General features: G+C 41.9%; 1 protein-coding gene across 1 annotated transcript in view; it reads left to right on the forward strand.

The window, feature by feature from the left end:
• Positions 1–21,762, forward strand: part of CDHR1 (cadherin related family member 1) — a 51,055-nt gene extending 29,293 nt beyond the window's left edge. Inside the window, exons 12-17 of the mRNA XM_009901721.2 lie at positions 354–506; positions 4,966–5,130; positions 7,746–7,813; positions 10,304–10,532; positions 11,442–11,696; positions 20,648–21,762. Coding sequence (XP_009900023.1) covers positions 354–506; positions 4,966–5,130; positions 7,746–7,813; positions 10,304–10,532; positions 11,442–11,696; positions 20,648–21,199 — 1,422 coding nt within the window. The 3' untranslated portion in view covers positions 21,200–21,762. The remainder of the gene's footprint in view (positions 1–353; positions 507–4,965; positions 5,131–7,745; positions 7,814–10,303; positions 10,533–11,441; positions 11,697–20,647) is intronic.
• The last annotated feature ends 899 nt before the right edge of the window (positions 21,763–22,661 follow it).

Consider the following 22,661-nt stretch of genomic DNA (forward strand, 5'->3'; position numbering starts at 1 on the left):
TCTTTGTCACCTGACCTAGCTCGCAGTGTGTGGCATAAAACTTCACACTTCAGGCTTGCCACAGAAGTCTCTCTCTTAGCCAGTCTTACTGCAGGGTTTTCCCATTGTGACTGAAAGAATAACCAAACTTGTCAATCTATTTTAAGAAAATCTGTGTCCATCTTATGACCAGGGCTGGAGGGATTATATAACTAAGCTTCTTAGCAATCTCTTGCCCAGGAGGATGGAGAGCAGAGGGCTCTAAGCAGTAAGACTCATTCTAATTTTATACAGTGTGAAGAAACAAAGCCAATCTAGTCTGTAAGAAATGCATAACTAACTGAAAACAATGCCATATCTGCTTTTATTCACAGGGAGCCAATGCTAAATTCAACCTCCGTCTTGTTGGACCTGGTGGTATCTTCCGAGTGGTTCCCCAAACTGTCCTGAATGAGGCTCAGGTTACAATAATAGTGGAAAATTCTGCTGCTATTGACTACGAAAAATTCAAGGTGTTAACCTTCAAGGTACTTCTACTTTCTGAGTCCTCTTTTTGCATATGTATATGATATGCATATGATGGGTTATGTATCTGATGGGGTTTAGCTTCTTAATCCATCTGGAACTGTCTGATGCATTGTCAGTGATGGTATATTCCATGTCAGGGAAACAAATTTCTTCTTCTTTCAAATGTTTAACAGATGCATCTGTGGTCTGATTATGTCCAGTGGGTAAAAAATACTGAGTATTACCTCTCTGTGGAAACTACACATGTTGAATCATTCTATACTGAAGCCTAAGGGATTTCTGCTCTTCCAATGATAAATTCACAGAATGAAATCCTAATTTCTGTGGAGCTAGAATTTTACCTGCTTAGTCCTAAGTGACTTGGTTCATGATCATGCTTTTGAATGTTGGCAGGCTGCAGATTCCAGATGACTGAAAGATAATTTCCAAAAACTGGTCACAGCCTTTGTCAGTGTTCTGCCCATATAGCCTTTTGCAGGCTGACCTGAGGCTATCTCACTCATACTCTAAGCCAGCCAAACATGAGCCAGCTTTCATGAAAAAGTCAGACCCTTTCATTATCCCTTTCCATGGTGGATTCATTGGCTCATGAGCAAGATAACTAAGTTTTGTCTCAGCTGCCTCTAAGCATGAGGATAGCTGGTTTGGTTCTGACTGGAAAAAATAGTGTAGACAATCCCTGTAATCATTAAAAATAAAAATATTTTCTAAAGTTACCAAAACCATCTAGCTGGGAATTAACATTTGATAGTTTTGATTTTGTACAAAAGTGGCATTTTTCCCACAGTCTAGAGGCAATTTTCTGGATTTTGTTCTCACCCTTGCTACACAGTTTGCTTTGTGTACTTCGCATGTTTCACAGCAGCATGCTTCATGTCTCTTCTTGTGATGTTCCTTAGTAATTTTGAGCTTTAGAACTTACATATAAATGCTACAAAAATATGAGGCATTATTACTTCATTAAAATGGAAGATTCTGAAAGGACTGTAAAGTGCTACTGAAACTAATTGTAATAAGCACACAGTTATTCAGGTAAAGCTACTGAAAGCCCAGTAAAGAAGTTACACTTGACCTTTTCATCAATACTAATAGAAATCAGAGTATTTAGTGTGATTACCATGACCACCAAGAGAATTAATTACCAGGAAAAAGTAAAAGCTAAAGCAGTTTTGGGTTTTTTTGGGTTTGGTTGGAGTTTTTTTTTGGTTTTGTGTTTGGGTTGGTGTTTTTTTTATGGAGAAAGACCATAAGGCATTGCTAAAAATGTGGAGCCTTTGCTTAGATTCCAAACAGAGAAGGTGCAGCTCAATGATATGGTAGTAATTTATGGCAGCAAATACTTTGTAAAGACCTCACTGCTGTCCGCATTTCCCTGAAAAGTTCAAATTGCTTCCTGCACAGTTTTAGTTGCCAATCCAGTCATTCTGGTTAGAATTTTGGATTATATACATTCTTATTTCTATTTAACATTTATCCCATATCAGCTTTGAGAAGCTGTTTTCGGTGTGAATTCTTCTGTAAGCAATGATTCCCTCTCCTCTGTTTCGTTAATGAACAGTAAAATGCCAGAGAGGAATTAAAGCTAATTTAACTGGGAGATGCACTGCGGAAAAAAAAATTCTCTTACATCTAGGGCTGGCTCTTAAATATAGCTGGGACGTCCTTCATTTTCAGCTGTCCATGAGCTAACGTGTTTCCCAACTGTTGCAGCTGTGGCAATTCATAGCCCTCCAGTCTGACCTCTGCCTGCCTATTGCTGTCCCACCTGCTCATGGGCTTTTGTGGGTCACACCTCCTGTCTCCATCTCCTTCAGCTTAGAGTACATCCCACCTGGAACATAACCTGCACATTCTGCATTCCATAGACCAGAACCAGATAGGGCTTCAGTTGCCAAAACAAAACTGTTTTAAATATTTACCTGACACTTTTAAGACCACATCTCACATTGCTGTTCTGGAACTTGTGTTAATTGTTGATACATAATCCTGTGAAGTAATAGAACAGTATTTTGTTCCTTCTCTGCATAAACCAAGTGCAGCTCTGCATAAGACATTGCTGGCAAGTAAGCTGACAAAAAGGCCTCTCTGAATGAAAATGCTGTCAGCATGTTGACATAACTGGACTACAGCTGCTAAAAGGAGAGGAAATAAAAATTGAATGTAGAAAACAAAGTAAAAACACTAAGTTTTCATCAAGTGTACTAAGATGGGCTGATTCCATCAGCAAAGACTATTTCACTGCAAATGTTATAATATAGTTACAGCTCCATGTGCATGATGAGCAGTATGACTTTTTCTTTCTACTTATTTTGAAGCTGAGATTGCTCATGAGCAGAATTTTTCTGATAGCTGTATGACTGTCTCTTCAAAAATTTATTTTGCTGTAACACCATCTGAGACTCCAAACACAAAAGCTAGCAGAGAGACCCAGTGACCAAAGTCCCCTTTTAGAGCAGATGTATAATAGTTACCAGCAGTCCTTCAAGACTGATTTCTTCAGGAGCTCCTTCACGATTTATTTCCAACCATTATAAATGTTCATCTAGCAGGAACAGATCCCGGAGATGATACTGAGCCTTTTCCCTGTTTACTTTAACTTCTCCCCACCTTCCCCAAACCCTGTCATCTCTAGGTGATTTAAATGTCTTTGAATTGAGCAGAGCAGGGATTTGAACAGATTATGTGCCCCATGGACTTGCACCATGCACTACCTGTCCCTTGGGGAACTGTGACAGGGCAGGAGAGTCTGAGCACCTGGTGAGTGGCACAGGAAGGATGAGCTCCCACAGCCCTCAGACTCAGCAAGGTGCTGCACCAACAGAACAAGAGACTCTGAGGCAGCCCTGCTCCACCTTCCAGAACTCAAAGCTCTCTTAGACACTCACCCTCTCTGATGAAGCTCCAGGAACATACATCTACTAAGAATTAAAACCCAACCAAATAGATTTTTTTCAGCTGAGCCTCTGATACCTCAATTAAATGTCCTGCTCACTAGTCTATTAGTGACATGTTGTCTTCAGTAGGTTTCTAGAGTCCTACTGCTTTGTATTAACCAGGCATCTACCCAGGCATGAAAACTAAATGGCTAACCCTTGGTCATTGTGTCAGTCATTTGAGTTCAGCCCCTACAGAGACCAATACTGATGTCCTAGTGCTGATTCTGTGTGGTGCAGGCACCCATAGAGGACTAGATGCCTAGGCCACAGTCTGCAAAGGGTATGTGTATCTTAGTACCTGTTGTTGAACCTGCTCTTTCTTGCTCAGAGCATGAGCAATAGGCTTGCTGGTTTACCAGCTCAGGCTTTCTACTGACACTCCCCTAATCTACAGAGACAGTAGAAACACTGCTGCTATTTTGTGTTAGACTAAGAGAGAAAACATCTGGTGCTAAGGAGATGAAGTCCTGTGGAAAAGTGCTTGCTTGAGCCTTTGGAGATGACTCAACAAATACTTACTCAGGTCTGTTCCCATACGGGGATCTGAGAGCTCCCTGCTGCCTACCAAGAACTGTCACACACCAGATGCTTGGTTTATCCTCTTCCTTCTCTGTGGTGGCTGCTCTATCCTGCATCCATTAGTTGTGCATTAGGAGGCAATGTGAGAAACCAACTTGCTACCCCATCAGTGCCATCCTTCAGCTGATAGATGAGATAGGTATGCACTAATGTTAAACTCTACTGACAGCCATCCAGAACATCTGTGCTGCTGGTTTCTCCTCATCCCTAGTCTTGCTGTTGTGGCTGCTTGCCCTTTTAGATGAGCAGTTATGAGAATGTGTTATGCCAGGGCTCTCTTCTTTCTCAGAGGCAGTGAGATGATTTAAAATCCCACTAGGTATCTGAAAAATCCCAATCAGCATCTAACAGTCAAGACAGAGTCCCAAGTCTGGTGGTAGAAGATCTTGCAGACCTTGTGAAATGGGATTCTGCTGTACATGCCTGATCTGCCTGATGCGTGCCTGTCAGGCATTTGGGATATGAGAACTGCTGCTTCCAAACTTCCCAGGGTACCAATTCTCTCATCTCTTTACCCTCTTCAGTGCAATTTATTGCCCTGACTTCTTCCCCAACGGCTATGCAATGCAAATGGCCGTGACTCAACTTATATTACTCAAAAGTATTCAGTGTATATGTTTCTCTAAGTTCTAGGAACTGCCCAGGGATGGGTGTTTACTTGCTTCTATTACAGCTTTTCAAGCTGTGTGGCTTAGTTATGACTGATCATATCTGTCACATGAATTCTAATATGTATATGCAGGTTTTAAGTCCTTTTTCCACATCTTGATTGCCCGTTGCAAGCATGCGCAAACAAACCTACTGTAGCTCATCATCTCCCTGGTTTTGAGCTGTCTGGTCCTGCCAGGTAAAATGTGTCAATGTGCCATGAGTAGTAGAAAGAAGGTCCTTTAAGAGGTAATAGTAGCTACTTTGGAGTAATTTCCTGGTTTTCTCTTCTTAGCTTCTTGCAATAGAGGTGAACACACCAGAGAAATTCAGTTCGACAGCTGACGTAGTCATACACTTGCTGGATACCAATGACAATGTCCCAAAGTTCTCCTCCGACTACTACATCGCCAGGATCCCTGAGAACTCCCCGGGGGGCTCAAACGTCGTGGCTGTTACGGTAAATTTCATTCATCTCAAGAAACACCCCGCTTTCTAGGTGTGTGTGAGGACAGTTCATGTGCCTTAGAAAGAGTGTGCCGAGGCAAGTAGCAAATCTTACTCACTCTTTAGCTTCTGGACTGAACTCCAGTTCCTTTACAGAATAATAATAATAAAATACATAAATAAATAAATAAATAGCTAAATAAAAAGCAAACAAACAAAAAAACCAAACCAAGACTTCTGAAAAAAATAAAGTTGTAGGCAATCATTCAATCATTTTTCAGAACAACAAATGTACTTTGTTTTTTGACTTAAAGACCATCTGCTTTTCGGACAAATCTCATGATCTCTGAGTACTAAGAAAGCCCTAGTCCAATCAGTGTCCAGCAGGAAGATTCAGTTATGACTAAGTGGAATTGGATTTACTGGATTTGCTTGCATAAGAATAAGTAAAAAGAAAACAAGATGGCTGCTTAGTAGGTGTTAATCTCTTCCTTATGGGAGGAATCTGGCTGCTAAATTCATAATTAGACAGTGGAATGCTTAGAGCTAGGAAAGAAAGATCCCCACATAAGTCTCTAATTAAAGCAGAGAAAAGATGCCTATAGATTTTCCAGTCTCTCACATTTTCATAGAAAGAAGGTCAGGGTATTACATGGGTCCTTGTGGAACTGCATAAGTTTCCAGCCATCCAGTGTTTGCCTCTACCATAGTAAGCACGTACTGCTTACCAGAACGAGAACATGGTAGAGTGATGTAGTCAATCTGCGAGGGGGCTTCCCCCTGTGGGGGGGGGCAGAGCCACAGCTCAGTCGGTAGAGCATGGGACTCTTAATCCCAGGGTCGTGGTGGTTTGAAAGGAAAGGCTCTGCTTTCTCTCCCCCACTGAGAAAGAGACCACGGCTAAACCCAGTCGGAGAAATGAGAGTATATTTTACAAGGAAACAGATTATATGTAACACAACAAATACAGGTATTTTACAGTATATACAGGAATATACAGCAAATAAACTCAACCAGAAACCAGACCCCCCCCCACAGAGGGGGCTTCCCTTTCTTAAAGGCACAGCGTCAAACGGCCACAGTCCTGTTTGCTGGAGAAGCAATTCCAGCCAGGGATGTGAGCTGTCTCTTTAATGCAGCTGTTGGGACTGGAAGCGTCTCATGCCACAAAGTGAGAATGTGGCTGGGCATGTGGGGCTTGGTGGGTGATACAGGTCACCTTGCAGAGACCTTATGGGTAAGGATGATGTAGGCAATTGGCCAGAGACATCCAGCACATGCTGGCTGCATGTAGGAAAGAAAATTAAATAATCAGAATAATAATGTGATGAAGGCAAACTTTATGGATGGAAGAATGAAAGAATTAGTGGAATATAAACAAAACAGGAAAGCGGAAACAATAGGGAAAGCTGTGGAAAACAGTGACTCCCAAACATCACCATCTTTACAGCAAGAGGAATTAAAAAAAAAAAAATAGTGGGTGCACAGCAAAAAAATAAATAAATTAAAGTTTGCAAAACTCTGAGCCAAAGTACATAGGACAGCATAGCTGAGGAATCTCCTTAAAATTTACTGTCACATGCTGTCAACTAGCTTAATACTTGACCCAGATTCACAAATACACTTAACAAAGTGCGATACCTCAGGTACTCAGGATGGCAATTCTGACAGAATTCCCAGGTGTTCAAATGTTTTAGGAAAAATTAGGCAGTCCTAAAGTAGACTGAGGTCAAAATTATGGAGTGAGACAGGCTGACAAACTCATGTCAAAGAACCAAAAGACACCTATCAGTAGGGCTGCAGGTGTGTTATCTTAACCATGAAGGAATCAAAGATATTGTTACAGTTTTCAAATATTTAAACAGGAAAATGAATGAATCAACCACTGCTGCCATGAATTTTAATGGCCAGATAGAAGAGTTTAATATAACACCTCCTCAGAGCTATCAGAGAAGAGGGAGCTTATGGAAATAGCTGCTATCAAATCAATAGCTTTCCTAATCCTGAGCTAAGGAAAAAGCCAACAATAGTCCAGACCAAAAATATCATCCTGTGTAGTATCTGCATTACTAAATGTCACATGGGCACAACAGTGATTAAAATATGAACAAAGCTGAAATACTGTGTATAACAGGTTGAAAGAGTTGTTATGCATTAATTTAAACTGCATAAATGAAACAAGCTGAGACTCTAAAAACACTCTATCAAAAGTAAATAATTTTGTCTAAGGGGTATATGTTAAAATATAACTGATAATTGAGAAAGCTGGAGAGCTGATAGTCTGTTGGTGTCACCACGACCGGCTTCAACTCTCTCAAAGCCAGGATGTGTTAAATGTCAACAGATGGAGCCATCTAGTGGCTTTCTCTCTGCTAGAGTCTCTGGGCACCAGCCTGGCCAGGAGACAGGCAGCAGCCTGGCAGCTTCCCTGGACAGCCAGTGACGTTTCCTTCTGTTCGGTTTTGTAGTTTTCTAGAAACACATTTGTTTATGTGATTTTCCACTAAAAATGTGATAGCAAAAAGTGGGAAAATAATTTGGGGTTTTACATGGCCTGTTGTTAAAAGAAAAATGAAACATTAATTTTTGCAATTTGGTAAAGGGTGACTCTGATCTTCTTTTTTTAAGGCTACAGATCCAGATTCAGGGCTTTGGGGAGAAGTCAAATATTCTATCTATGGAACAGGAGCAGATCTGTAAGTAAATTTAAGTTTAATTATTTAATAATAATAATGCACTGCTTCTTGACCTACTCATTTCAAGGACACTTATGACGTGTTTTTTTTTTGTGAGTTCTGTAAAACCAACAGCAGAAAAACTAGTGTGATCATTAAACATCTGCTTCATGAACCCATGGCATTTTATCCACAAGGCCCCAAAGAGGCATAAGGCAGCTGATGTACCAATACACGGGATCTGTTCAATCATCATTTGAAAAGTGTTTGCAAGAGAAAGAGGATGTTTTGGTCTAGTTCTGGAAAGTCAGTTCTGGGGGCGGAATATCTTCTGTTCTTTCCCCTTTCCATGTATTTGTATAAACAGTTGTTTCAACTCCTGTCAAAATAAAGACAACAAAGCTTTTGAGCTTTTGAAAATACAAACTTTAACTTTGGAGGCCAGCAGCATTTGTGGTCAAAGCATTTTATATGTTTAAACCTAATAGTACTGCATCAGAAGAGAAGGGAAATATGATGCTTACTTAATTTTGCAATGATGCCTCACTCACTCTCTTTGTCTTTGTGGACAGTGCTGGAGGAAGAACATCCTAAGACACTATTTTCTCCCATATTGCTTCTGTCTGAGCAGTTGCCTTGGCCCATTGTCTGGGGGTTTCCAGTCTTGGCTAGCATCACTGGTCATCACAGATATTGCTGCTGGAACCTGCAGCTTCTGGGCATTGTGGGTCTGCAGGGCAGAGTGTTGGACATGCATGAGCTTCCAGGCACTCATCTCCAGAATCCATTTTTCTCCATACGTTATACATCTGCAGTTGAAGGTTAAACCCGTCTTGTTAAGGTGAAAACCACTTAGGAGACACAATCAAAGTCCAAAATCTCTGTAGCCACAAAGATAAACATATGGGAGCATTTCCAAGATGGATTATTTTGAGCTCTTCTCTAAGTCTTTAAGCTAACAGCTAACTGTATAGAGGCAAGCAGGTAAATGTCATGTTGTGCAGGCAGACCTCTTAAGTTTAGAATGTAGCAGCTAGTACAAAGAAGCTTGTGAAGGTTGTTGATGAAGGTGATAGAAAAAAATGTGAGCATAATTGTATTTTGACTGGAGTTATAGGGTCAGAGTTCAGTGAGGATATTAAAACATGCAGACTTTTTTTTCTTTACATCTTAAATGTGATTTCGTTTTCTCTTGTGCCAGAATGGCATGGCTCTGCAAGACTAGATTGATTTCCTAACCCAGATCTAGGAACATCTGATCACACAGTTTGATGCAGATTTCAGAGTTTCAGTTAAGAGGTGTGATTTTTCTCCTGTTTCTTGGGTTACATCAGTGGATATAGAGTCGTATTGGCAGAAAGATGAGTTGTGCTAGAGTAAGAGGAGTAGTGTTAACTGCTGAAGATAAAACCATTATGTTGGTAATCCTGCATCCAAGGTGCCACTGCTGTAATTGCTTCACATCTTACTTCTTCCATTCTTCCACAAAAATGGGGGTCAGTGAGAGGCCCCTCCACATGGCTAGGCTGGGTTGAGTGCTGAGCAGACATTCAGCACAGGCACTGTCTCCTACCGAGAGTTTGCAGGGCTCTTTCCATCTCCAGGCCTTGGCTTTCATCAAGGTTTGTACTTAACCAGGTAATGAAAACAACTGAAGATTTTGAATTATTAAGTGCCCCTTCTATAATCATTCTCAATTGCACTCACAGTTGGAATACAGAAAATATTTTGTTATCCTGTACATTAATTAAAGGGTATATAAAACCTTTCATCTGTTAAAAACCCTACTGCTTGGAGCCTGCACTGGCAGTCCATTTTTAAAATATACCATGTTGGGATCTTTATAAATCCAAGCTTTTGGCTGACACTTTTGACAGCACCACAGCAATTACGAATGTGTGGAATTGAACTTGCTACAGATAAATCTGAACACCCACTCCATCGCAGTGCCAGTCTATGGAAAAGTGATTATTTTTGGAGGAGATAATTTGCTGTGCACTTAGGGAGACTGGAGAGGAGCCATTTTTCTTATCCATTCTGAGAAGTGAAGAGCTTAAATATGATGTGGAGCATGCTTCTCTTAGCTATTGAAATTATATCAATCAGTCCTAATTTATGCAGGACATGGTCTAATACGTTGTACTTAAAAATGGAAAAAAACATAGGCAGTTCCTTAATGATTTAATAGAAAGAAATCACTCTTGGAGAAGGCCATCACACTGAGCAATTACTGAGGACAAAGGCTTCAACAGAAAATGCAGCTAAATTGGTTAATGTACAATAGATAGAAAAGCAGCAGTCACTGATAGTTCTCTCATTTTCAAGCCTAAAGGGACTATGCAAGAAGAGGTAAAGGGAATGGATTGGAAACATAAGCCAGAGAGGAGCTGGGTGAAGAGTACCAATCTTTGAGCACAGCATAGCAGTGTTTAGAGCCCACCTCTGCCCTGGGCTGCAAACACACATTAAATGAACAAAACCCCAGAAATTCTTTCCCTGCTTCTTTTTCAGGTTCCTAATCCACCCATCAACAGGTATAATTTACACCCAGCCCTGGGCTGTGTTAGACGCTGAAGTGAACTCAAAGTATAATTTCTACGTGAAGGCAGAGGACACAGATGGGAAATACAGCTTAGCTGAAGTGTTCATCACTGTGCTCGATGTCAATGACCACTCTCCAGAGTTCAATGAAAACATCCAGGAAAAGACAATGATCATCGGGTCACCAGTAAAGATAGAGGTGAGAGAGTACACGGTGTCACAGAGTGCTTTGGAAAAGCCTCACCTCTGCTATTCATTGCTCAGGGATCACAATAAATGTCTGAAAGCTGAATTTTCCTGGGGCTTTGTTTTGCACATCCATTCATATGTAACAAATGGATTAAAGTACTGAATGATAGTATTTATGGACTGCTAGGTACAAAGGTATAAATTCTATAGGCAAAAGATTAAGTTCTGTTACATCAGATAGTGGAAGAACCTGCATTATACAGCAATCATAAGAAGCCCAAATAAGGTGAATGAATCAAAGTATAGAGTTTTGAATACTTAACCTTCCTGAAATGCCTTTGTGCTCAACCACACAACTTTTTTCCCTTCACTTTGCAGAACTGTATTCGTTGTTCCAGGGTGGAACAGGAGGTAAAAAAATTACAACGGCAATTCACAGGCAAAGCAGCAGAACATCCTATCTTACACATGTTTGAATACCTATAGCGAAGCCTGATTACACAATACCTCATGCTAGTAGAATAAATACTACAGCACAAAAATTAAGGCAGCTATGGTTCATAGTGTGGAACTAATCCCTTTGTTCTCTACCACTTCACATTTGTCCCTCACTCTCTGTAAGAAGCTCCCCAGCAGTGGACCATTTGCATTCTACAGAAAGGCTAAAGTTCAGTTTTTCCTCTGATTATGTCAAATAGAAATTGCTTGTACAAAGAGAATTCTAGTTGTGCTGGTTTTCACTAGAAAATGTAGCATAGCTGATACCAGAAAAGGGGAAATGGTTTCCAAAATTAATCAGAAACAGCCCAGTCATCTCACAGCATGGATGTTGTTGAAAGTGAATGCTTAGAAACAGAGTTTTGTCTTCAGGCAAAGATACAAACGATAAGATCTTTGTTCTTTATGCTTCCCCTACCAGGCTATAGATCAAGATGCAGAAGAACCCAACAACATTGTGGATTATTCCATCATGCAAGCAGATCCAGCCAATGTGTTTGATATAGACCAAAGCACAGGGGAAATCAAGCTGAAATCCTATATCCGTTCCCTGGATATCATCCACAATATCACAAAGAACAAAGACTGCATATGGTCAGTGGTGGTGCAGGCCAAAGACCGAGGCTCCCCATCCTTCAGTACCACAGCAGTTCTGAAGATTGATATCACAGAGGAGGTAAGGTTTTAGAAAAACCCTTATGTGAGATGATCCTTGAGAGGCACCAAAGAGTAGTTACTGCTTTCTCCACTTCTGTGACAACTTTAAAAACACTTCAGGAGTTGAAATCAAAAGCCAAAACATTGCCAGCCTTTGCTCCTCCTTTCTTCCTAGCTCTCTTTTGTAGAGTGTTTCTTAAGCCTTTTGATGAAGCTGGATTTTACAGCCGCAAATGTAAAAGATGTTTTGATCAGAGAAATGTCAATGGGACAAAGATAGGAACATAATGTGGTTGGGAGATGAGTTCCTGTAATAAAATAGTTTTTTAATATATATTTTATATTTAATATTTCCTGGTGGTGGCGGTATCTTCAAACGCCACCGTAGTTTATTTACAAAGTATATTTACAGATTCTGTTGTTCAGCTGTGAGGGATACATTTCACATATGAAAACAGTTCAATGATTTAAGCACAGTTCTAAGAGTTTCCAATACAGTGATTCAAATTGGAAATAAAGGTTCTGTGACCTGCAGTTTCTCACAAATGGGATTCCATGGCAGATTAGCTGGAGGCTCACAATTTGTTCCTCCATCCAGTATCTTCCCAGATGCTGTGACTCATGGCTCTTGGCTCAGAAGGGCCTAGGGTGCCTCTCTCCTCTCGTGCCCAGTTCGTGGTCTGGAGCTTTCTCTTGGATCAGAGAGGGTTATGGGGCTCTTCTCTCTCTCTTGTGTGCTCTGTCACCAGGCTGTAGCTTTTCCATGGCTCTTCTGGGATTCAGTTCTCTTGGAGCTTTCCCTTTTCTGCCTTGGTCCATGTGTAAGATCCAGGTGTAGTTGGCTTGCTAGGGCAAGCTCTTCAGCTGCAACTCAGGCAGCATTTGGCTCTTGTTGCTTTCCAGGTGACAACAAGGCAAAGGCCTACCTTCCTGAATATTTTAAATACTGTCCCAAGACAAATAATGCCCTTTGGCAACAGAGAAACCTGACAACTGAACCTATAGGATGGGGCGTATCCTAACATGGCCAGGGGCACATACCGTTCACAAGCGTGTTACAAAGTTAATTACATGTGCTACATATTTATCTGGACCCTGGGAAGTGTCCAGGTTTGCACATTCACAGGTACTTAACCCATTATATGTTTTGCGGTTTGACCCTTCAAGACAGTTCCTTGCATCTGATTGTTAGAGACAGATGCAAATTAAAGACTATAGACTCCTGAGAGTAAAGGAACAACTGACTGCTGAATTCTGCTTTTTTTGCTGTCATTCAGGAGAAGGAAGTAATCCTTTTACCCTACAAAGAGTGAGTGAGTCAAAAGGAACCTAGGTCAGGGTGAAATATATGAGGCCAGTTTTGCAGGACAACACAAGTGACAAAGGAAAAGTGAGAAAACTTTATAGAAATGCTTTAAAATACATAGAATTTTGGATGTGACTTAAATAATAGCAGTATTATTAGCAGACAAAACAAGAAGACTCTAAAAGATGCACATGTATGTTGAGAGCTTCCTGTTAGTCCAGCTTTTAGTTTAACCAAAGAACAAGCAATAATTTACAATGAGCAGTTCATGCTTACATGATTCTTATTTGTTGTAACTGCCTTGCCATGTCTTTAAGTAGGTACCAGCAGGGACGAAATGGTCTTTACAGTAGATAAGAAACACATCATTAGCCTGACAGTCTCTGGACCACACACATACTGGGCAAAGATGCAAATTTTTTTCTACAGACAGCAGCTGGCCTTCTCTTTGTTTAGTCAACATGCACCCACTGCTCCTTTATCCATTTGGATTTGTGTTCTGCATCTCTTCTTGTTCCACTGATCTCATCAGGTGCATTTATATGATAATTCTTGTACACAGATCAGAGCTTGATGTCTGCAGAGACCCCTTGTGCTTGTCAGCAAGGTAAACTTTACCACCAGCAGCACAGGAATAATTCCCAGTCTCTTGTCAGCACCTGCCCTGCCAGGACTGCTGGAGGACTCATGTCTGGCCTGGCAGAGGTGTGCCTGGAATGGGGCTGCCGGTTGGGGCTCCATGAAAGCTGCCCGCTGGGCCTCTGTGATAAGAAAAAGATTTGGCCATTTTTTCTCATACAATGGAAACAAGTTTCTTAATGCTTTGATTTCCCACAGAATTCGTAAGTTTTGGTATTTATTATACAATAAATAAGAATTGTTACCCACAGCCAACATTGGGAGCATCCACCCTTCCTGCCCTTCTTCCAGGCTTCTCACAGGGCACACGTTTCAGGAGTATGTAGCACCAGGTGGCCTCAGACAAGGTCCCCTGTCAGCCTCCAACATCTACTCTCCAGCCTTCCCTCCTAGCCCGGATGAGTTGGTCACTTCTCTGTTGGCATCCAGGGTTAAGGTACAGGGCTGAGGGGTGTTAAGAGGAGGAGGCAGGATGCCCCCGCACCTTCTCTGCTGGGGAGCAAGACATGCTTAACTGGCTGAGGAAGGAAAAACAAGAGCAGCTGATGTTTTGTGATAGAGAATTCCATGAATTTCTTTCTTCAAGCAACATTAGCATTTGTTGAAAGATGTCTCATACAAAGTCCCCTCTGCATTTCCTTTTCACTCTATCCAGCAGTACAAATTTGACACAAAGTGAGAGTGTACCCCTCCTGATAAAGTGTAAAGGAGAAGCAGAGAGGACTGGACATGTATTCCTCCCAGTTTTCCATGCTCTTCTTGATGCTAAGTTCCAATGCAGGGCAACAGCATCTTCTTTATTCACTTGAGTAGGTCTCCTCAGCCAGATCTTCACTACTGATCTGATATCACATCCTCCATAAGCTTTTCTACATTTCTCCATTATTTCTTCCATTACTTGCAATGATTTAGATTGGGGTTTCTTTACCCAACAGTATTGCACTTCCTTGTGAAAACCTCTCAAACTTCAGCTTGTGTGTGAGATGCAGTGCTAGTGTATATAACACTCGTTCCCTCCCTGTGTCCCAGTGACAGCAGAGTCACTTCTAACACTTTGTGAAAAAGCTAGTGTCTTGGTGTAGGGGCTTGGTGTGTGCTCTCTCTGTCTCAGGGCCTGTTAGAAGTGTACATTTCATCCCTCTGTATTCCAGCTATATGAAGTCACTTTTGGTTAGCTCTTTGGTGGGCATTTATGTATTACTGACTTTGGATAAGGAGGATGGTTTTTTAATGCATTCCCCCTCTTTGAATGCACTCTCTAGAGGTTTCCTGCAGTGTTAATCACACTAAGTAATTAAGCAGACACATTTTCTGATTAACATTTACCATGGCAATTAACACAAGGCTGGGCCCTTCAAGATAGATAACTTGTAGCAAAGTTCAGCAGTGTTGCACATCAAGAGGATCTTTTGCTCTTGGAATAATATAGTGATAAAAAATTCCAGAGGACTTTTAATGTAACTGAGTCTGGAAATTGATGTTGAGGCATCTGTTAATCTATCATTTCTCAACAGCATAAGAAACATATGCTGAAAATCCACTCTGCTTCATACTTCTGTCTTGCTCAAAAATCTACTACCTGAGATTTTTGTAGAAAGCTGATTCTCACTACTTATCCTGAAGGCTGGCCTTATGAGGAAGATCCCTCTGCCTCTTCATGGCTCTACTGAGGTTCTGCAAATATAGGGGGATGTTTATTTACACCTCTTCATGAACTGAGGCTTAACTCCACATTTAGACAGGATAATCCATGATTCTTAATAGCCTTGGCCACTCATTTACCCTTCTAAATATAGCTGGTGAGTCTCGGGTTTTGATTCTCTGAACTGAAAGGTTCAAGAAGTTCCTTCTGTGCATTAATGTGGCCATCTCCTCCTCTCTCATGCTAACTGTGGTAACTGTGGTTGCTGATGGCATTAAACTTCCTTTGCTATGTGTGCTGAGCAGTTAGCATCTTCTTTCCACAGTTACATGGATCTCGAAAAATAATTGTTCAGAGAGGATTGGTTTGATTTGAGAAGTCTTGCCCCATGATGGTGTTTGTAGTGCAAAGTGATGTAAATGCAGCCTTCATATATGGGTGGTAGTGCTGCTCTGTGGGTTAAGCACTGGAGGGGGCAGCTTGTGACCTTCCTCAGATCAGGAATTGCTTCTGAAACACATCTGATAATCCACACACACTGTAGGATGGCTCGTATCTCAGATATCTCTTAGCACACAAAGTGGACTTCATTCAGATGAAAATGTGTTTGGGGAGCATACCTAGTGTGCTTTGGTGCTAGCAGATAATCCATCCCTGCATCTAGACTAGAGAAATCTGAAGAAAGACCCCAGGAATGCTGGATATGTGAAAGTGGGCTCTTAAGAACCAGCTGGTTCATTGCTCAACTTGCTCAAGTTGACACAACCTGAGTTGTCTTTAATCTGTGATAGCTTGGGCCATTCGCATCTTCGCCTGCTTAGGCTTCTAAACGTGTCTGGTCTCTTGGTCAGACAGCTCAACCACACACTCCTGCTGGGTCCAACTTCTGGATACATAGTCCACTTGTTCTGCTCACTGCAACCCAAGCATTATGGATGGTTCTTGAGAAGCTGCCAGCAGGTGTGGATGTTTGCATACTGCATATTGAGAGGAAACAGAGAGGAAATAAGTCACAGTTTCAGTAGTAAAGGGAAACATGGCACTTGCTCTGGAAAACTCCTTTTTTTTTTTTTTTTTTTTGAAGAGGAAGCCACTGTGGAGGAAGGATGGCAAGAATAATCCCCACATGCTGCAGAGGGGTGTTTTCTGCAGCCTACGCTTCATGTACGCAGCCTGAAAATATGTATCTATGCTCAAAACTGCACAGTGCTGGGGCTTCAATCAGCTTCAAAGATTTGTCAGCGTTTGAGCCCCTCAAAAACTGGTGAATCCCAGTGACTGCTGCACCCTTCAGCACCCCACAGGACTTGGGCTGTGGGAGGAGCATCTCTGCAGGGGGCAGACAGTCACAAAGGTTCTGTAAGAGACGATATATGCCCATTAAATAAAACAATAGGTGATGTCATCTTTTAATCCAAGCAGTAATAATCTTGATTTTGTTCTTGTCCCAGGACTGGTCTTCTTTCTCAAAATTGATACAAGCAATTTAGCTGCTTTCCAACTTCTGTCATGGTTCCATAACTCTCTAATTGTCTTCCCCTGCTCTGGGCCAGTGTTCATTATAACTGTGAGTCACAGCAAAAACATAGCACAGCATTATTTGGTTCTGTGAGCAGTGGTTTTTTAACTCGTTTGATGGCTATGAAGAAAGTCTTTCTTCCAAGTTTTGGACAGTGCTTCCCATACCAGCTTTCATTTCACTGTGAAAAGAAATTTGCTTTTGATTTATGTGTACAGGACAAATCAGTACTCTTGAAATGCAGCGTGCTTCGTAGGAAAAAACGAACAGCTAAGTAACTCACAAAGTGGTGCTATTTGTTGACCCAATTCTGAGGCACTGTTGGTAACCAAATGCAAGGACTTGGAGGTGTTTTGAACATACAGGGTAGTGCTCAGGGCCAAACAGATATTCAAATGCTCCTGGACTTTCATTGTCAGAGGGTGCTCAGACCTCTCTGACCTGTTCTGTGTGTTAACTGATTAGGCCACAGACAGGATTGCAAACCTTTTTTGGTGACAAATGCACTTACCATAAGCCCCTCTGCAGGCTAGCTACAGGCTTGGTTTGCAAGTTATTCCTTCTGTTTGTCCTGTGTCATGGCCATGACAAACATTCCCATGCTGTATGCTTACAAATGCCTTGTGTTCTTATGCAGACATTACAGAAGAGTTGTTTTCTGAGACTCATTAGAGGCAAAACTTTGTATAGTACAGGCCCAGTAGCTAGAAAATAGGGTGTAGCAGCTAACTATGAACGTTTTTGTTTGGGTATTAATCACCGCTTCAAATCTGGAAACTCTGAACAGGTGCCAAACTTGGCAAGACAAGGAGGAGATGAATGGAACTGAATTCTGAAACTCCTCCCATATGATTTCCATTAGTTCTTATCCCAGACCTATTGCATGTTGACAACACAGACACGTATTTCTGTCTAATCCCACTTATTCGAGGTTTTTCAAATAGCTAGTCAAATAATTAATACTTAGATGTGACATCTTCTTAAGTATGTGTCATCTTTTTCCTTGTGTTGGTCCTACACTATTTAACCATCAGTGCCACACTCCTCCTTGACAATGCTCATAATAAGTGGACTCATTTCAGGTCATGTAGTACTTAGCAGGGTTTATCTGACACTTAATTCATCAGACTTTCACATGAAGTAAGCCAGGGTAGAATTTCTGTCATCTGATGGAACTTAATTACACAAAATCCATGTACTGCAGAACAGCAAAGCTGATATGAATCCAAACTCCTCCACAGTCATGAGTGCTCTACTTTTGGTTTCTGTATCAAGTCTGTGCCTATTTAAATAATGGGAAAGATCTTTGCATAGCAAAATGGTTAAACTTGGTCACTATCTGTAAGGTAACATGGCCCATGAGTTTCAATAGCCCATTTCTCTTTGCCAGTAGGAAACGCACAGGGTAGGGGGAAAGTAGATTCGGATAACATATTTGAAATAGGCTATGAAAATACAGAAGTGAAGATAATGGGATGTTTGTCAATGAATTTACATTCCCTACATTTAGGGATGCGATTTAAAAATAAATAGTGTTCCTGTGTAATATATGGCAAGAGTTCCTCTGAAGTGTCCTTCGGGGCTAGGCTTAATTATTTCCCTCCACAGACTGGGAAGGGTAAAGAGGTCAGTGTCCTAGCTTAGAGTCACACGGGGAAATCCATCTCATCTCACTTAAAATATCTAGAAGTCAGATGTTCAAGTCCAAACTAGTCACAGGGCTCTCCTTACACTCATTGTCTTTAATACCTATTTTAGCATGTGTTGACTACTACACTTGGAAGTATTCTTTTCTCCCCATCAGCTAGAAGCTTAAACCACTAAATAAAATGCAGATCACCTGTTACTGGACAGATTGGGTGATGATTCTCTCCTGGAACTGAAGCCAGAGGACTGGGGCGTGGTGGTAGCCCTCTCTCTCTGCAGCCACACTTAGCTTTATTACCAGTTCTTGGTAAATGAAACTGCTCATGAACATGCCATTTTTGAAGGCTCTTCTGGCTTTGCACAACACCGCTGTCTGTCCAGATGTGACTGTTTAAGGCTGTGCCTTTAAGAAATGGACAGTCTGGCTGAATATTTTGTAAATATTGATATTCCAAACGAATTTCATTGGTAGATTGGTAGAACGCAGCTTTAAGTTTTAGTGCAGCTGGAAGTTTCCTCAGTTCGGTTCCTCTTCACTCTCCCTTTCCAGCCTGTCTGATTCTGGGAGTTTTGCCAGAAGGGCCGCAGATAACAGAGAAGCATTAATCCAGCACTAATATTTCTTGCTACTAAAATTCTTCTTTCTTATAACTGCCTTTTTCTCTCTCTAACCCTCTTTGGGAAAAAAGGGAGGTAGCGGGGAGAGAGAGGGGGTACAGGGGGGCACCCCCTCTGTCCAGGGGTTTAGTTCCTGTATCCCTTTTTGCTGTATATTTCTGTATATATTGTAAATTCTGTATATTTGTGTACATAAATTCCCTGCGTCTCACATTGCTTTTGTAAATACAGCATTCCCTTTTGCTTCACTGGCTGAGTTAGCTGTGGTTACTTCTTCTTAATGGGGGAGGGAAAGCTGGGCCTTCTCTCTCAACCCACCACACCAGATACCATTGCAGGAGCTTGTATTGATTCTGAACTTCTCTTGGAAATCTTGTACAAGGGTGGACTACCACGCCACGAGTAAGGGTGATCCATGTGCCACACCAGTACCTGTTATTCTCTGATCAACCAGATGTCTGAAGTATTTCCTAACTTCTTTTAGTATTTCTGGATTCACTTCAATGTCATTGCAACTACCTTCTCTCCTCTGCCTAGTTCAACACTTAGCTCCCTTTTATTTTCTGTGCTTTCTATCTTGTACACACTTCACCCTAGTTCCCTAGCTCTATTTATTATAGATACTGGCCTCTTTCAAATATAACCATGTGAGGGTTGACCATTTTTCTTATTTTTGATATTTCCAGATCAAGACCAGGGTAAAATCCTATATTTTAGGCCTCAAGAAGCGTCCATGGACAATATTTGGAATTTGCATGAGTGGCGTCCTTTCCACCATTTCTGTAACAATGGTGATCTCCACTATCATGTACTGGAAAAGTGTGAAAAGATCCAGGCTCCACCCACAGGGCAAAATCCGAAAAATTATACGGGGACCTCCGAGACGTTCAGTGTGCTAAGCTACAAAGTGAACTGGCCATTCATTTGTCCTTAATATGCCATATGTAGCATATGTTATTGCTTATGTCTTTTATTTCTAAAAGCAAAGCTCTTTCGCTCTACTCATCTCCCCTACCTCAAAGAGTTTTGTTATGTCTGTAAAAGAGTACGTGAAAACAGAAGGCAGCACATACCTGCTAACTACTCATTTGTAGACTGTAATTCTATAATGTGGAGTTTTCTCATAATGTTTTCAATGCCGTGCTCATTAGTAGTCCTACAAACTGCAAACTGGTTTTGGGAGATCATTTTCTACTCAGAAAGTAGAAAATGGGTTCAACACTGTTATTCCTAGGAAATTCATTCTGAAATGTCATACAACAATACAGCTGCAGATACTGGAGCCAATTATTTTCTTGCTCAGTTCTTGCAAGTTAAGCACTATGGTGACATGCAGGAATCCGTCCTAATTTGGCGGTAATACTCCTGTAAGCTTTTGTGTTCAAGTGTCATCAATCTCACAATACCATAATGCTTGCCCAGTCTGCTGCTGCATCTAAATTCTCCAAACATGGACTGGCTTCTATGACTCGCACCTTTTTTTTAGTGATAACTTCTATTAGTCAGCCCTATTTGTTACATATTTTGGACAAATGAAATTTCTGGGTCACTGTCTGTCCCACAGAGTAAGTCACATGTTTTATTTGTACTCTTTTACAGACTCTTCACAAAGGGCCTATGGCCGCCTTTTTGATGCAAACTAAAGATAACCCCATGAAAGCCTTAGGAGTGCTAGCTGGTGTCATGGGCATAATGGTGCTGATAACTATCATGATCTCTACTGCCATGTTCTGGCGCAACAAGCGGTCCAACAAAATCATGCCGGTAAGAAGGATCATAAAAAAGAGACAGATCCCACAGACTCGGACAGTTAGGATGGAGTGGCTGAAGTTCAAGAGGCCCAGCAATGCTGCAGAGAAGTTTGTGGTTGAGGATGATACCAAGAGCCTACAGAACGAGAACAGCAACAACAACATCCACGTTGCCCCTGTGCCACCAACTGCCCCTGTGCCCCCGCCACCCCCTGCACTGGCTCCCAGGGGGGACACGCCAGCATGGCGGGTGCCAACTGTGTCCGGCTCCCTCACTCCCAAGTTTGTAAACAAGCAGATGAAGAAGAAAGGTCATGGTAGCGCCCACAACGCTCTCGTGTCAGAGCTCAAAATGAAGTTTGAAAAGAGGAATGCAGCTATTGGTGAGCCCCACATCTAGATGCTCTTGGCAGCCCCCAAAGACTGTGGATTGTGGCTTGGACATGGACATATTTATGTGCTGTGGTCTTCCCCTTGTCTGTCAGCACCCTGTGAACTGAGAACAGCTTCTTGCTGTGAAAACTACCCCTCACCTTCTGCAAGTATTACATGCTACAGTCATCCCCACCCAGATTAAATGCTGTGGTCTGTATCCAGTTGCCACTGCCGTTCCTTCATCTCATGTCCCAGTGCAGCTGCTCACTCCCTGCATCTGCCTGACCAGGGTGCTGAGTACCAGCCACAGTCTCCCCAAGTGAACAGGGATTCAAGTTGCCCGTATTTCGGAGGTCCCTACCCAGAGTCCTGGTTTTCAAACAAGACACTCTGTAGCCAAGGCACTGGAGGATGCCACTTCTGACCCAATCTGGCAGATGGATTTGAGGCATCCAAAAATCTGTCACTTCAAATCCCAGACCTACTATTGAAGATGCTGGTCTGGCTGGGGCACCACCACTAAGTCAATGTGCAGATCTCCTGCAGCAGTGACACTGCAGCCTGCAAAAGGGTAGCATGTAGCTGCTACCCGTTGTCCTCAGGACACAGTGTGCTTTGCAGTAGCTGCTAGAGTGATGTGCTCGTGGTCTGAGTACCTCATTCCTAAAAGGTGAGCACTCAAGCTTGTAGAAGTTCTTCATTTTCTTGTGGTTTATGTTGGGTTTTGCCAGAATACACTGACAGGATGCTGCATTTCTGTTCTGCTCTGGACTTACCTGCCAATAGGGGGATGAGAAAGGCACATCAACTTCCCTAGACCAGCTGGGGCAAGATTTGAACACAGTTCAACAGCAGTGCTCACTCCTCAATACTGACACCATATTCCCCAATGAGGGGAAGCAGGAGGATATGATTAAAGCAGCAGGGAAGGCACAGCAAAAATCAGGAGAAAAATTACAAGTGAAAAATACAGACAGGTGCAGGAAAGGCACATATGTTGGTCAGGGAAGTGTCTGAAAAGACCATTTGGTTTCGTATGCTGCTAGCAGGAGGTGTTGTGGAACATATTTCATCACTTTTCCCGGCTTGCTGTGGGAACTGTTGAGTGTGAAAAAGGTTTCTACAAAATAGTTTGTCCTATCAGTATTTTTGCGCAAATTATGCAACAGTTAATGGAGAGGAGGGCAGCTGACACCTTTATATTTTCCTGTTATGTAAAAAAGGCACTGAAGGTAGACCACATTCTTCACTGAATCTACCCACTGAATTTCTCCCTCTTGTTTGTTTTCTGAGATGATTTTCATCTGGGCCCGGCAGTTTCCCATCCCTTGTGGGGAAGGCAGAAGGTGCCAGGGTGTCTGGGGAGCAACACCCTGCACCCTCTGCCTGAGCTCTGGTCCCACAGGGCAGCTGTGCTGTCATAGATCAGCACCACGAACATCAAGATGAGAGCAAACCCTACAAAACAGGACACTGGGTTCATTCAA

Source organism: Dryobates pubescens, chromosome 8 (genome assembly GCF_014839835.1).
Source record: "Dryobates pubescens isolate bDryPub1 chromosome 8, bDryPub1.pri, whole genome shotgun sequence".
Taxonomy (NCBI): domain Eukaryota; kingdom Metazoa; phylum Chordata; class Aves; order Piciformes; family Picidae; genus Dryobates; species Dryobates pubescens.